The 14257-nt window shown below is 32.0% G+C and overlaps 1 protein-coding gene across 9 annotated transcripts in view; it reads left to right on the top strand.

The window, feature by feature from the left end:
• Positions 1-9747, top strand: part of LOC149080216 (protein kinase C-binding protein NELL2-like) — a 192184-nt gene extending 182437 nt beyond the window's left edge. For 8 of the 9 annotated variants that reach the window (XM_089239273.1, XM_089239277.1, XM_089239281.1 and 5 more), the window contains 3 exons: positions 94-315; positions 2541-2590; positions 5582-9747. In XM_089239273.1, the coding sequence (XP_089095399.1) occupies positions 94-315; positions 2541-2590; positions 5582-5828 (519 nt within the window). In that variant the 3' untranslated portion in view covers positions 5829-9747. The remainder of the gene's footprint in view (positions 1-93; positions 316-2540; positions 2591-5581) is intronic. The other variant, XM_089239276.1, reaches the window with a different exon arrangement.
• Positions 9748-14257: the final 4510 nt, after the last annotated feature.

Genomic DNA, 14257 nt, shown 5'->3' with positions numbered 1-14257 from the left:
ACTGAATATAGTCCTTGACCTTACTGAAGCATAGTTTTTTCGGATAGTGTAGTTCACTGTTTTTTTTTATCTTGAGTACTTAACTTTTTTCAGTATGGAGAAATTGACTGCTGGGAAATGGAGTGTCCTCCAATAGCATGCGAGTCACCACATCGACATCCTGGTGACTGTTGTCCAAGGTGTAAAAATGACCCATGCAGTATCATTTATAATGGTACTATTGATCCTAAAGGCTGTTCTTATGCTGGTCACTTATATCAAACTGGAGAAAAATTTCCATTGGTTCAAGATCCCTGTTCTTCATGCAAATGTCAAGTAAGATTTGAATAAAACTTCTCATGATTTCATTTATCAAATATTTTGTGTCTAAAAAAAATAAACACACACACCTTAATTCTTAGTCTTTTCGATATCTTTTTATTGAATTTCATGCACAAGTTTTATATCAAAACACATCTGAAGGATCTTGCCGTTAATAATGAGCTTTTCGGGTCTATTCATCTGACATGCCTTTTCTGTTTTATTAACTGTCATATCAATCATAACTTGCTTAATTTTTTAAAACTTTCAGAACTAAAATTTAATTTGTACAACTGTCCATTTAAGCTAAAAACAGCAGTTAAGAGAAGTGTTGTTTATTTTCGTATATATATTTTTCAAAATGGATTTGCAACGAAAATCCATCCTCCATTTCTGCACATTTGTATTGGAGCCTCAATGTTTTTGAATCAGATATATCGTGTCTGTTATGTCCCTTGTTATTTTATCAAATTTATGAAAACAGGTTGTTATATATCCATTGACATATGCAAAAGGGAGGGCTCTAACCCCAGAGTTGAGACTTATTTTACAGGGAAAATAATTTAACCCCCTCTTCAGAAGAAAAATTTGTGACCCCTATGTGTATATATCATGATACAGGGTGATTATAATTAAAGTTCCCATACTCAGAGTAGCTTTTCTCAAAAATTGCTTATCTAAATAAAGACAAATTTTTAGGGTGTCTTAATCAGATCATAGAAAATTTATGAAATGAAATAAATTCAATTTTCACCCACCAGGTGAAAAAGTGGCACTTTTTTACTGAATTTCTTACTTTCCCATGGACCATAATGTGTATATACCAAGTTTCAATGGAATATATCCTCCAGAATAGGTGCTACATAGGTCGGAGTAGTGTCAGTATACTGACAGGTGTTACATTGGGGGGTGGGGAGTATTGTACCTCTCTGCATTTGCTTCGTATCTGGCATCTATAAAAATTGTCACAGATGAATTTGTGAATGAAAACTTTCTCGTAGATTTTTTTTGAATGGTCAAACCCTTTTGAGATTTGTCAAATTTTAAATTGGATAAAAACATACAGCTGTGTGCGTGAAATATTTAATCAAAACAATGTTGTCCTAATTTTTTTCAATCTGGGAAACAGTTCATAATTTTATTCACTGAGATATTAAAAAAAATATTTATTTATTTTGGACTGATCCATTACCAATTCATGATATACAGAGGAAATTAATTGTTTAATTTCATTTTTGTAATGCTGAACACTTTTTTTCAACTTCCCATACACAGCATGCATTGCAAAAAATTGATACTTAGTGTTTTTTGTATTATTGTTACCAGCAAGGGCGTAGCAAGGGGGGACTTGGGGGGGGGGTCTGGTCCCCCCCGAAATGTGAGAAAATGAGCGAAAAAAAGGTGGCCAAATCTATTGTTCTATCACTTTGGCCCCCCCCCCAAAAGAAATGTCTGGCTACGCCCCTGGTTACCAGTGACTCAAACACACTGACTGACATGTTAAGTCACACACTAAACATGTGTGTATAAAGCAACATAAAAAGTTATTCACATATTAAATAAATTAAAGACTAAAATTTATGACAAGTTTTGCAATAATTAAAATTGAATTAATTCCTTGAAAGAAAATTGTGTAAATAAAAATGTGTGCATGTCTGAGAGAGAATATATTCGATTACACACTAATTTGTTTTATAAAGTTGGTCTACATTTTATTTTAAATATTTGGTCAAGCTTAAATTCTAATGACATATCACAGGTAGTATTTTAATTATAAATTATATACAAATCATTCTATAATTGCATAAGAGTGAATTAAATGGCTTATTTTGCTTGATTTTTCATTTTTATATAAAAGGCTGTTTTCTTAACTAAAATCAGGCTTTCTTACTCCGAAATAATGCAATATAAATAATTTGATAACTCTTTCAATTTGTATGAGTACTCATATATTCCTATACTTTGTCAATTGCATGCTGAAATATTGATATCAATGTTTGTTTTACATGCAACCTCTTTCTAAATATTGTTTAAACATCTCATAAGAATTGTATACTAACTTTTCTCTGATGTTAATAACCATGCATGTTTGATATTTACCATTCAATTGTTTTATGCAGACTTTTTGTGTTAATAAATTAATATGTTAACTGTATTTCTATAAGAAGGCATTCTGAGCTTCTGGTAACTAATTCTATGGCATTTGATTTGCTCTACTGACAAACATAATCCTATTACAGGTCCCATACTGCCAACACTCTGTGAGCAATACTGGTTATAGTATTCATTGGTAATGAAATTTTGTTACTGCCTTTTCACATAAATTGCACCTTTTTCGTATGCCTACATAATAGGGAAAGTAAAAAAAAAAAAAAGCAAGTGTTTGCACAAACTTTTTTCAAGTATAATATCCTACTTTTATATTTTGAGCTGCTTTACTGCTTGTTAAATTTTTGTTTTCAAATTGGAACCAGTCTTTTTAGGTTCTTAGCACTTGGTAATTTTGTGGATTAATATGCAGAAAGTATTTTGTTTTAAACTTCAGATTATTTTTCTCATCAATAATATGGCTGTAATCTGTTCCTTATTAGAATCAGTGTTGTTTCAAATCTGTGCTAACAAATGTCATGTTTAGTTGCACAGGTTCATTAAAAGAAGTTAGCTGCTTTTATTTAGAGGCACAAAATCAATTTTCACTCATTGGTCGAAATCATTGAAATTGCTAGGCGAGTGAACAAGTGAATTTTTTATAACAGCATCACCTTAAATGGGTTTTTAAGACTTACAATAATATTCAACTTCAGATATATAGTGTTGACCACATCAGTATTGAAAAATGTAAGCTTTCACCTAAGCTTTTGGATTTCATTTTCATAGTCACAGGAAAAGTTTTCATCTTAAGCTGCTTCTCTACCATCTAACTAATGTTCAGGAGTTACTTAAAATGTATAAACTACAATTCGGTTGAAAATTATTCAAAAGTAATAAGATAGTGTTCATTAATATTTTTAAGTTTTTTATTTTTTTGCTGAATTTTAAACTAATGTATATACTGCATCATCACAAGTGTCACATATTACATTTTTAAAAACAAATATTGTAGTGGTAAAAATTCCTTTTTTTTCTTGTATTCAAAGTATATAAAAAAGTGTAGCCGGCCCTATGTATTTGCAAATTTCATATTCACGGTTTTCGTATTCATGGTCTCTTTGCCAGTTTTTTTGGGAAACACTGTTGAGGTAATAATTCTCGTATCAACAAAATATATGTTGAATGCATTAAATAAACATTTCAAAATTATCCCTGAAGGTTTTTCTTTTGCTTCTGAAAATATTTATACAAGTATGTTGTTTAATTGTTTCTAAAAGTGAAGAACTTGAGAGGAAATTCAAAATATTGACATATATACATCAATGAGTATAATCAAATATATCAAGACTTTTTCTCAAATGTTATGATACATTTATAGTTCTTAAAATTTGATCAGCTATTGCTATGCAGCTTCAACTACTGCTATATAGTCCTGTATCCATATTTCTCTTATATAGAAAGTGCTGCTTTTCTGTGGGTGTAGTAAAAATATCAGTTATGTATTGCAGTACGTTTTTCACGTAATATTGATAAAGAAAGCCTTGTTACTATACTCTAACAAACGAACTGGAATTTAGAAGAAATGGCTAATGAACATTACATTCCTTCTAGAAGGCATTGCCTTAAACCACTGGACACCCCCCCCCCTTCTTCCACACAAAGCAGATACTGTAAAAATGAGATGCCTAAAGAGCAAAATTTTAGGGTTTGGGTTACTCTCGAATTTTCCATGTTCACTGTCACCTCTGGAACATAACCCCCATGAATATGGAGGGATGACTGTATTCAAATAAAAACTTCACCTTGAATTGTCTTTCGCACATACAATTATTTAGTTTCATGAGCATTCCGGGTTTTTCTTTTTATTAACACAGAGCACTGAACAGTTTTTGCTGAATAAGTTTTAGCTTCTCACTGCAGAAAATCCCTCTAACATGGCCTTGCACCATTAAAAGCCAAAATTAAATCAATGTTTTCACTTTTTCAGATATATAGGATAAAAAAATCAATAAACATGAAAGAAAAACTTTCTTACTAAGGTTATTATGCAAAAGAAAGTTGAATGTAGAACTGTTTCAAAACTATTTTGAGTTACAAATGCTTTCAGGCTGTTAAGCCATATTGTAAGACATCTCCTTTCTGATGTTTCACCCACATCCGTGGCAGGCATCTTCTGAGGTTAACACACGTAGGTTTCTGTGACAAGCCAGAAACGCTGTGTTTCTTGCTTGTCGCAGAAATCTGCGTGTGTTTAACCTCAGAAGATGCCTGCCACAGATGTGGGCAAAACTTCAGGAACAAAATTTCTTAGACTAGTGATGGACAAACTATGGCCTGTTAGTCAGATGCAGCCTATTGAGGAGCTCCATCCAGTTCGCCAAAAATGTTCAAATAGAAAAGTATCAATTCACAAACACAATAAATTCCTAAGCTGACCATATTTTAAAAATAGGGATCCATATATACTTATATACAAATTATCGCCAAAAATTTGTCAAATGTAAGCCAAGTTGCTAATTACTGCCAAAAAAATTGTCAAAGGCAAATGAAGTTGCCAACCATCCCAACTACTAAAATTGCTGAAAAATGGCATGAAGTAGTGAGCTTCCACAAGATGCAATGGGTAAAAATAGGTGTAATTCACCAAATATATAAAACGTATATATTTGACAAATATGCGAGATGAATATCATATGATTAAAATTAATTATGATTTTTTTATAATTATGACCTAGTCGTGAAGAAAAAAGATCTTAATTCTTGATTTCAAAAGTTCAAGTAAGCCTCATTGAAAATAAAAGAGAAAACGGCAAAATTAAAAAAAATATTGGAGTGTTCAAAATTAGAATGTTTGGAAAAGTCTCGTGAAATACATGTCATATATGGTCACACTATACATACAAGTTTCTGGCCTATAAGTGACATAAATACCCCATATCTGGCCTGTGGACTGAAAAGTTTGTACACTACTGCCTTAGACCATGACTTGACAGCCCAGAAACTGTTTATAACTCATTGAACGTTGATCATGAAAGCCTCAGACAATACTAGAAAACTATTTTATTACATTTTACTGTATGGGACTGACATGGCTCTTGAAGTATCAACATACATTGTGTCTTTTTAATGATCACTTGAACAATTTATGTGTAAAATCATGAAAATTACTAACGAAAAATTGTTCTTATAGGATGGGAGTCTCTGCTGTTCCTTTAATACCTCTTGCCTTGATGATAATATTGTTCTTCCTGAACTTTCCAGTCAAAGCAATCATTCTTTTGAATTTGTTCCTTCTAGTAATAATTTCAGTGAAACAACACTTGGCATCAGTCACATTTCATCTCATTCCACAGAACATTACGGTGGCTACTTATTTTCTTACAAAGGGAAAATACGAAGTTTATATAAACTTTTTCATTCGAGAAGTAATAACATAACATGAGAAAAAATGTAATTCGAAGTATTCAACTTTATCTGTTACGTAGAATATCTTGAATTCAGTCCTGAAACAAGAGGCTCTTCGTGGTTCTATGCCTTAATATCTCAATTGACTTCAAGTCTGAATAGTAAATATGTGATCTCTCATACAGAGTCTATCAGGATATTGTATGTGATATTCAGACTATCAAAAAATTTGTGGTGTAACCCAAGTTAGGCTAAGGTAAGTTTTATAAGCGCATTGTGATTCACTAAAAAATGTAAATAAAATAATTATATAACTTGAAAGATAGGTATGTTTTATAAAAGAAGCTGTTATTTAATTTGAAGCAATTTGACTTCATATGATTCAGAATTGAATGTTATAACATAAATTTTTATTTCAATGTTGCAATATTCAGAGACTTTTTACTGATGTCCATGCACAAGCATGAAATGTTTGCCACATTGTGTTTGTATATAGTCATATTTCCTGTTTGTACATTTTCTGTATTTAATTTATTTGATATCTTTAACTGTATCATAGTTTTTGCATGTTGAATCATGACACACTGTGGAAATGTTGTAATTTGTGTATAATTACATGTTATATTGAGAGGATCTAGTCCATGAGACAACCCAGTTGGCTTTCAGTTTTAAACTGATTGTTAAGTTCAAGAGCTGGACTCTTGAATTTAATTTTTTTTTCTTCATTTTTCAAATTGACAATGGACGCTGTTAGGTTAAAACTTGACGTCGTTGTATTGAATTTTTTGACTAGTCATTTGGTGACATATTTTTGTCATCCTTGTTTTTTAATTTCACTGAACCAAAGATATATTGCCATCTCTCAAATATTGTAGAAAATATGCCTCATGGAAAAATGTCATGATTAGGACATCAAATATGCATAAGCTTGTTGAACATACATTCCATACATATATGCATACATAGTTGATTAATATCTATAAATACCAGCTTGTGCCCATCATGCTCAACTCCACATTTCATCTTTGGTATACCACATTCCAATGTTAATTCATTATTTGTGCAGTATGTGATAATTTTTATTAATCAGAGCACTGAGAGCTACTTAGTTATCAAGTTACATTAAAATCAGACAATATTAATTATCAGTAATATACTGATTAGTAAGTATTCAAAAAAAATTACTAGACCTTATTATATCTTAGCTTATTTATTGTAAAACACATATGTTTTCTTGCATCTTTTTAATAATTTATGAATTATAATCAATTTATCACAATATTTTCACTCTTAGAAACTAAAAAATACAAATAAAGCAAAACCATTTGTTAAACAAGCTCACAAAATGTTATTTTATCATGAAAACATTTGTAGTACTGCCATTGATTTCTAATTTAGTTTTAAGATGCTTGTAGAATTTTTTTTAATAATACATTTTTTTTAATATGCATTTTACACATAATGTTGAGTTAGTTCAATACTAATTGTAGCTATTTTAGATTGAAAAGAATATTCAATGTATTACAGGATAATAAGTTCTTTTCATTTTTCCTTCACTATAGAAAAAAAAACCTTTTGTGTTCATATTGCAATTAAAACATCAACCCATTTAGATTTTACAAAATTATACATTTTAACCAGAAATACTGTATATTTATGTAGTATTGAATTTTTTTAATACATTGTCTGGATTTCTTCACATACACAATAACATTAATAAATAAGATTATATAGGGTGAGCACACACTCTTTTTGTCCAATAGCTAATTCCTAAACCATTAGTCTTAGGCTGTGCACATAGTGAGGTGACCAAGAGGTAAGAGAATGTAGAATAGAGATTTAGTGACGAAAACAGTTGTTTTGTTATACACTGCACATACTTGGAGCGAGAGAAAGAGGCAACTCTACTAGATGTGTGACTTGAACAAGCAAGTTCGTTTTTGCCTGTAACATCTATATGCTGATTGTTCTTTTTTTTTAAAAAAATAAGGCTTTCTGCGGAGGGATCATCACACCCTTACCCTTCAGAACCTCTCTGGCCATTTCCTCTATCCTCCTCCTGACTGTGCGGAAATTTCTTCCTCCACTTCTATGCGATTTTTTTTCTTCCTTGTCACAATTCTTGTACCTCTTCGTCCCAGTATCTGCGCAGCCTTAGAGGAAACTTCCAATTAGAAACAAAAAAATGTGTTTTCACCCATCACCATAAAAGCCATTTGGGTCAAAAATATTATTTCTGAAAAAGTTTCAAACTGTAATTTTTTTTACCCAATCCCCGGGGCCTTATGAGTTATAATTCGTAAAAGAATTCCTTATGCACTGATAAGATGTTTTCGATTTCAGGTTATTTGGTCGTTCATGAATGAGTGAAAATCTAAGTTTTTTTTCCAAGTCATTCATGATGGCCGAATTGCCCAAAATGTTAACGTCACTATGTTGCTCTACAACCAAAGTTGACCAAGTTATAGCTAATTTAAATGTTTAAAATAATTTAACACAATAAATCTTTTTTTTTGTTAATAAATGGCACCTTATTCAGAGAGTATTGGTCACTTCAGTCAGCACCCAAAGAACCATTAATTGCTATATAGGCATATTAATCAAGAAAATTATATTGGTTATTAGTTTTTAAATGCCTCTTCCCCTAAAGCTTGATGCATGTGTTTCCTGATAATGAATATGCTTAAAATTCAACCTTTCATAACACTTTCAATTTTGTTCTTAAGGTTATGGAATTTTTTATTCAACATGGTTCAGTTTAGTTTCCGAAGACTGTAAAAAAATTGTTACTTTTACAGAAATTGTTTTTTTTCCAACTTGAAAGGTTTAAATGCCACTCATCTTAGAAGCCAATTTTTGTAAGTGAAAGTAAGTCTTCTAAGACTAAAAGTTCAGGAAATAGTTATTGGAAGACACATGCGAGTTATGTCTATATATTCATTGATAGCATTTTTTTTATAAGCCTGCATATTCTTCAGGTGTTTCATAACTTAGTAAGAAAAAAGTTCAGGTCTGAAATTTTTTTTTCTTACCTGGAAGCTGAGAAGTAGCAGAAATTTAAAAATATGTCTTATGGATTTGAACACAATATACAAATCTCTTTAGATTTTAAAACCAGAAATGTTATAGAAGAATTAAAACATGAAAATCTTAATTCTAAACTATAGCAGTGAACAGAAATTTTTTTCTTATTGTTCTCAACTTTTCTTTTTAAATTCATTAATATGTTTGTTCAAACAATGAACATAATTTTGGAAATACCTGTACCCCTGGAAAAACACAGGTTATATGCAATATTGAAAAGTTATTCATCTACCACATAAAATATCAGAAGCTTATTATGAAGTATAAAATTCAGCACTAGAAAGTGTTAAATCTAAGTAATACTCTTATCTTAAATAATCTTTACATAGGGAGAATGTTGCAATAAAATAAAGTTTTATCATTTTTTGTGAAACCATTTAAAGTTTGAATAGTATATATATGCATGTAATTTTATATAAAAAAAAAAGATACATGTGTTTCATATTACTTGAGAACTTCCTTTAAATCAACCTCTTTGCCTACTTTTAAAACTTTCAATATTGTAATATTGTCCTTAAAAGTAGGCTATTAGTATTTGCCAAATATATATTTGCCATATTGTAGCATACACATTATGGTCATCTAAAACCCTAAGGAACTGAATTTCCACATCTAAATGATCCATTGCATCTAGCAGAGTATTTATTATTTGTTTTTACACTGCAGAATGTGTAAAATTTGTTATATACACAGTCATATACATATAAAAACTGGATATTCTGTCGCATCAAAAAAATCATTCATTGATAAGTGCATTAGAATTGGTTTAAGAATGTTCCTTGAGAGAACTCTGTATATCTTGACTTCCAATACATAAGGATTGTTTCAAAAAAAAACTTGAAAATAAAAAATTTTCCAAATATTGCATTTGGTACTCTGTTTTCTGTATAAATTATATTTTTTTAAAGATACATTTTGGATCTGTGAACTTTCATTTTGATTTTAATTTTCATGAACTGTGATACTGTAAATCTTTTGTTCTATATTTCATACCAATATTTCTTTTGTTTTATTTTAATCATGGTCACCATCACCTGAATCATTTTTGTAATTGTAAATTGATATATAATTTTTACAACTACAAATTATATATCAACTTATGAATATAATTAGTAGTTATACAAATTATGTACAACTACTTTTCATATACAGGGTGCATAGGTGACGGGAAGTATAACATTTTACTGGTGAACTGTTGATCTTAGAGGCATACTTGAAATTACAAAATGTATTCAAATAACACTTAGTACTCGGATATGTCATTTATTTTGAGAGGGGTTGTATAGTTATTAAAATAAAAAAATAGTGTTCCTAGCTGGATAAAAATAAATTGAAAATTAGTTTTCTCCACAGTCATTAATCCAATACAGTTTGAGTTTTACAGATGAAACATGTTTTTATAAACTTTTCTACAATTATTTTTTCTCTATACTCTTGATGCTGTGGTGGTCGAGTGGTTATAGTGACGGACTCGCGATGCGAGGATCCGGGTTCGAACCCCACAGTGGTGGTCGGCTGAAGTTGGTTTTCTGTGGTTCCCAACTTCAAGGCGCAAATGCGAGCCGATCTCCCCGTTAAAAAGTCTCGCCACAGAGAGCAACAGTCCTACAACGAAATATCATTCAATCATAACACTTCACTCATAGTTTGAAAAACTGGTGGCAGATGGCAGCACTACACATAACAAGCATTACAGAGAAACAAAAAAACTTCACGTCAGGTTTCACTACACGTACACGCACATTCCCGCATGTACCGATTCGTTGGGGGTTCCGCGGGGGGTTGTGGGCGGGGTGCATGTGTGGTGTAGCAGTAGTAGGTAGGGCTCGGGGATACATGATGTTTTTAAGTCAGCCACCTCGTTGGGCAATTTGCCTGTTGTGGCGTTGTATTTGATATAGTATTCCCCCCTATAGTAGTGTCCCGTGTGTCCACATGGGTCCACTGTTTATAGGCTGTTACAAAGATATGTATATCTTGCATATCATCTATATGGCGCCTAGACAGGGTTTTTTTTAAGGAAAGTACTGGGGGGAAAAACAATGACTGAAAGGATCAGAGAAAGAAAAATGGGTAGATCGGCTAAAAACTTACTCTAAATACACTATTGACAAAAGAATGAGACTGAGAAAAATCTATAATCATATACAGGGTGGTAACTATCGACCGCCCAATAATTACACACGTGATTCCTTGTGAAAAACTGATATGGATAAGTGTTTTCAATTTTTTGATTTGACCCATAATTAATGAGTTGCAACGCTTTAAAAATTGATGACGTCACTTCAAAATCCTACCCAATTCACCGAACTAACACCAAACGTTTAACTTGGCGTTTTTTAAAACTGAACAATGATACAACCCTAAGAAATCAAAAAGTAAACCAGTTTTTTTCCTCTTGTGTTGTATGTGTGTGCACTTTCCAAATTTTTATGCGGTTAATTTTTACGATTTTCCAAGATTGCAGTTTTTTTGAATTCATCCATAAGATTAAAAAAAAATACTGCCGCCCTAAAAAATCTGAAATTTTGCTCAAATGTGTTACTCGCCACGTATGTGTAAAATGAACCTCAGCTTTAGAAATTAACCCAAGTATGTTTTAAAACAAATACTGAATTCTCAGATTTTTCAAACTTTATAAAATTCTAACTGAATGATCAGACATCAAAGTTCGAGGTTCATCATCATCATGCCGTATAAATATTTTTACACAATTTCAGAATTTTTGGTGTAGTAGGATTTTTCATATCTTAAATGGATGAGCTCAAAAACTGCAATTCGTGAAAATCGCGTTCAAAGCATTTTTTCTTGTTTACGTTTAAACTAATTCATTAATTTTTAATTTTATTTTGAAAAAAAAAACTCACCCTATTCACACGAAATTTTTGGCATTTGATTTTTACAATTGAATGAAATATTTTTTAAAGTCATGTTTAAAAATCGACTTGAGGGGTCATGAAGCCCCTTAAATGAATAAAGTATCTCCAATAATTTTAAGATGAGATTTTTGTTTCCAGTTCTGATTCAGAAGTTTTGGAAGATTTACATGTTGCATCACAGCTTTCGATTGTAATTCTGCAACACAATTAACTTGAGTAACACAACAAGCATAATGAATGAAATCGATCAGTTACAAATTGTCACTATGATGTCTAACAATTTTTACGGCATCTCATTAATGTTATGAATGTGTGTATGAAACAGGCCCCTACTCAAAACCATATTTGGAACAACAGACAGTGAAGACATGGCTTTCATTTCGAAAATTGAGAGGGGGGGGGGTGTGTGTAAGCATGATTTTTCGGAAAAAAAATTAAACAAAATACACACATATAAGAGCAAAGGGACGGCAAAATTAGTAGTGCCTAGGGCGGCAACATCTTGATGACTGTCTGTGTTAAGGGGCCCGGAGCAACTGCCCCCTTATAAACATGCCTCCTTTCCTGACATGACAAGCAATTATTTTTAATTGGCCATTTGTTTTGGTGCAGTTTGACCTAATTGGTCCTTGCACCACAAAATACATAATCCAATTCAATAAATATGCCCCAGAATAAACCATCTGAAAAAAATTACCAAGTTCTGTGCAAATCATGCAGGCTGGAAAAAATTTCAAAGTATTTCGAGTATGCCAATTCATAAAATGCCTTAAATGTTATTTTACTGTTTTTACAAGTCGCCTTTGTCAAGCTACCATTTTTGCAATCTTCGTTCAAGTTTTTTACACATGACTGCTTCAATGAAGTTTTAAAATAACTCAAATATTGTCGTTTCATTAATCAACATGTAATCTGATTAAAACGACAGCATATGAAAAGGATTGCGTAGTGTAAACAACGCACTGTATGCACATTCCCTCAGAAAATTTGATTTGATAGTGAAAGAACAAATTACAATATTTTGGCAAAAAGGTATTGATTTGGTTAAAAAGATTTTCAAGTAGATCTCATTTGGCTAACACTTTACAAATCTGGTGATAAATTTGCCAATATAATGGATGAAACTAACACGTAACAACAAGGTTATACTATCACACTATATTGAGAGAAAAGCGCCAATCATGAAAGAAGGCTGAACTTGGCTTCTAATGGGATTGAATATTTCAGTTCATTTTCAAGAAGTGACAACCCTCTGCTGGTGGAACAATTTACTTTCGTTGGGTATTTGGCGCATAACTGACCGTTAGAAAAATGACACATCACAAATTTAAAGCATGACTCATTAAATATTCGTCGGATCCTGAAACAGAAAACACTTTTTCATATTAGTTTTTTACAAAGAATCACGTGTGTAATTGGGTGGTCTATAGTTATCACCCTGTATATATATGAGAAATTCTTCTGTAGATTTCTGACAGTAAAGAGGTAGATATGTAGTTGTGGAAAGACAGTCAAGCCTCATTATCCTGAACAAATTTATGATGCTGTGTATGAAGCCTCCCAAGATAATAAGACTCTCTTGGCAAAAGCATTGCTTGAAATTTTTCGATAACTGCAGAGTTTAAAGTTCCTTTGGTGTTCAGTCAAAATAAACACTGTTAGTAAAATGTTACAGAAAGTCATCTATGATCTACAAAGTTCAATGAATATCATTAAAATTGTCCAAGGGTTTCTTGAAAACATGAGGTCTGATGATGGAGTCAATGATGTTATTACAGACAACAGTGCTTGCAGACAAAGAAGTACACCCAAGGAAAATAAAAAAGAGCATTTCTCTTATGAAAGTGAGGATGAACCTATTGGGGGTGGGAAAAGATCTTTCAAAGTAATTTTTTTTATGTTGTGCTTGATAAAACAATCACATCACCGAAAGAAAGGTTCCAGTTTATGGAAAACCGCTGCAAATTTCCAAATCAAATAGATAATCTGCCAATATGTATAAAGAGGATTTGACGGAAGCATGTTGTAATCTTGAAATTGTGTTGAGTGAAGAAGAGGAACGTGGTATTGATGGAAATGATTCCTTTCAACGAACTCAGAATATTTGTAACTACCGTATATACTCGTGTATAAGCCGACCCCCACACTTCAGGACCACCAAAACCGCAATAAATTGAAAACCCGTGTATAAGCCGACCCCAAAATATCTCCGTGCATTTTAGAGAAAAAAAAAATCTGATATTTTCATGCAAAATAAATAGCTTGCCAAAATTTGCAATAGAAAATGATTCAAACTTTTAATCCCTTTCTTCTGAGTCTCCAATCGCAATCCATCAGGTCATCAGAGGAGGTGCGGCATCTTCGTTTTTATCCTCATCTAGGCTGCCATTGTCACTTTCAAAGAGGATATCATCTTCAGTTCCGTCCATCGCATTGCTGATGTAACACTTTTTTGAAGGATCGGCGGAAACAGAATTCCACGCCTCATGTACCCATTG

Source organism: Pholcus phalangioides, unplaced genomic scaffold, assembly GCF_987345545.1.
Source record: "Pholcus phalangioides strain wild (caught in Gottingen) unplaced genomic scaffold, Ppha-v1.0 ptg000011l_1, whole genome shotgun sequence".
Classification (NCBI taxonomy): domain Eukaryota; kingdom Metazoa; phylum Arthropoda; class Arachnida; order Araneae; family Pholcidae; genus Pholcus; species Pholcus phalangioides.
This window is presented reverse-complemented; position numbering and strand designations above follow the sequence as displayed.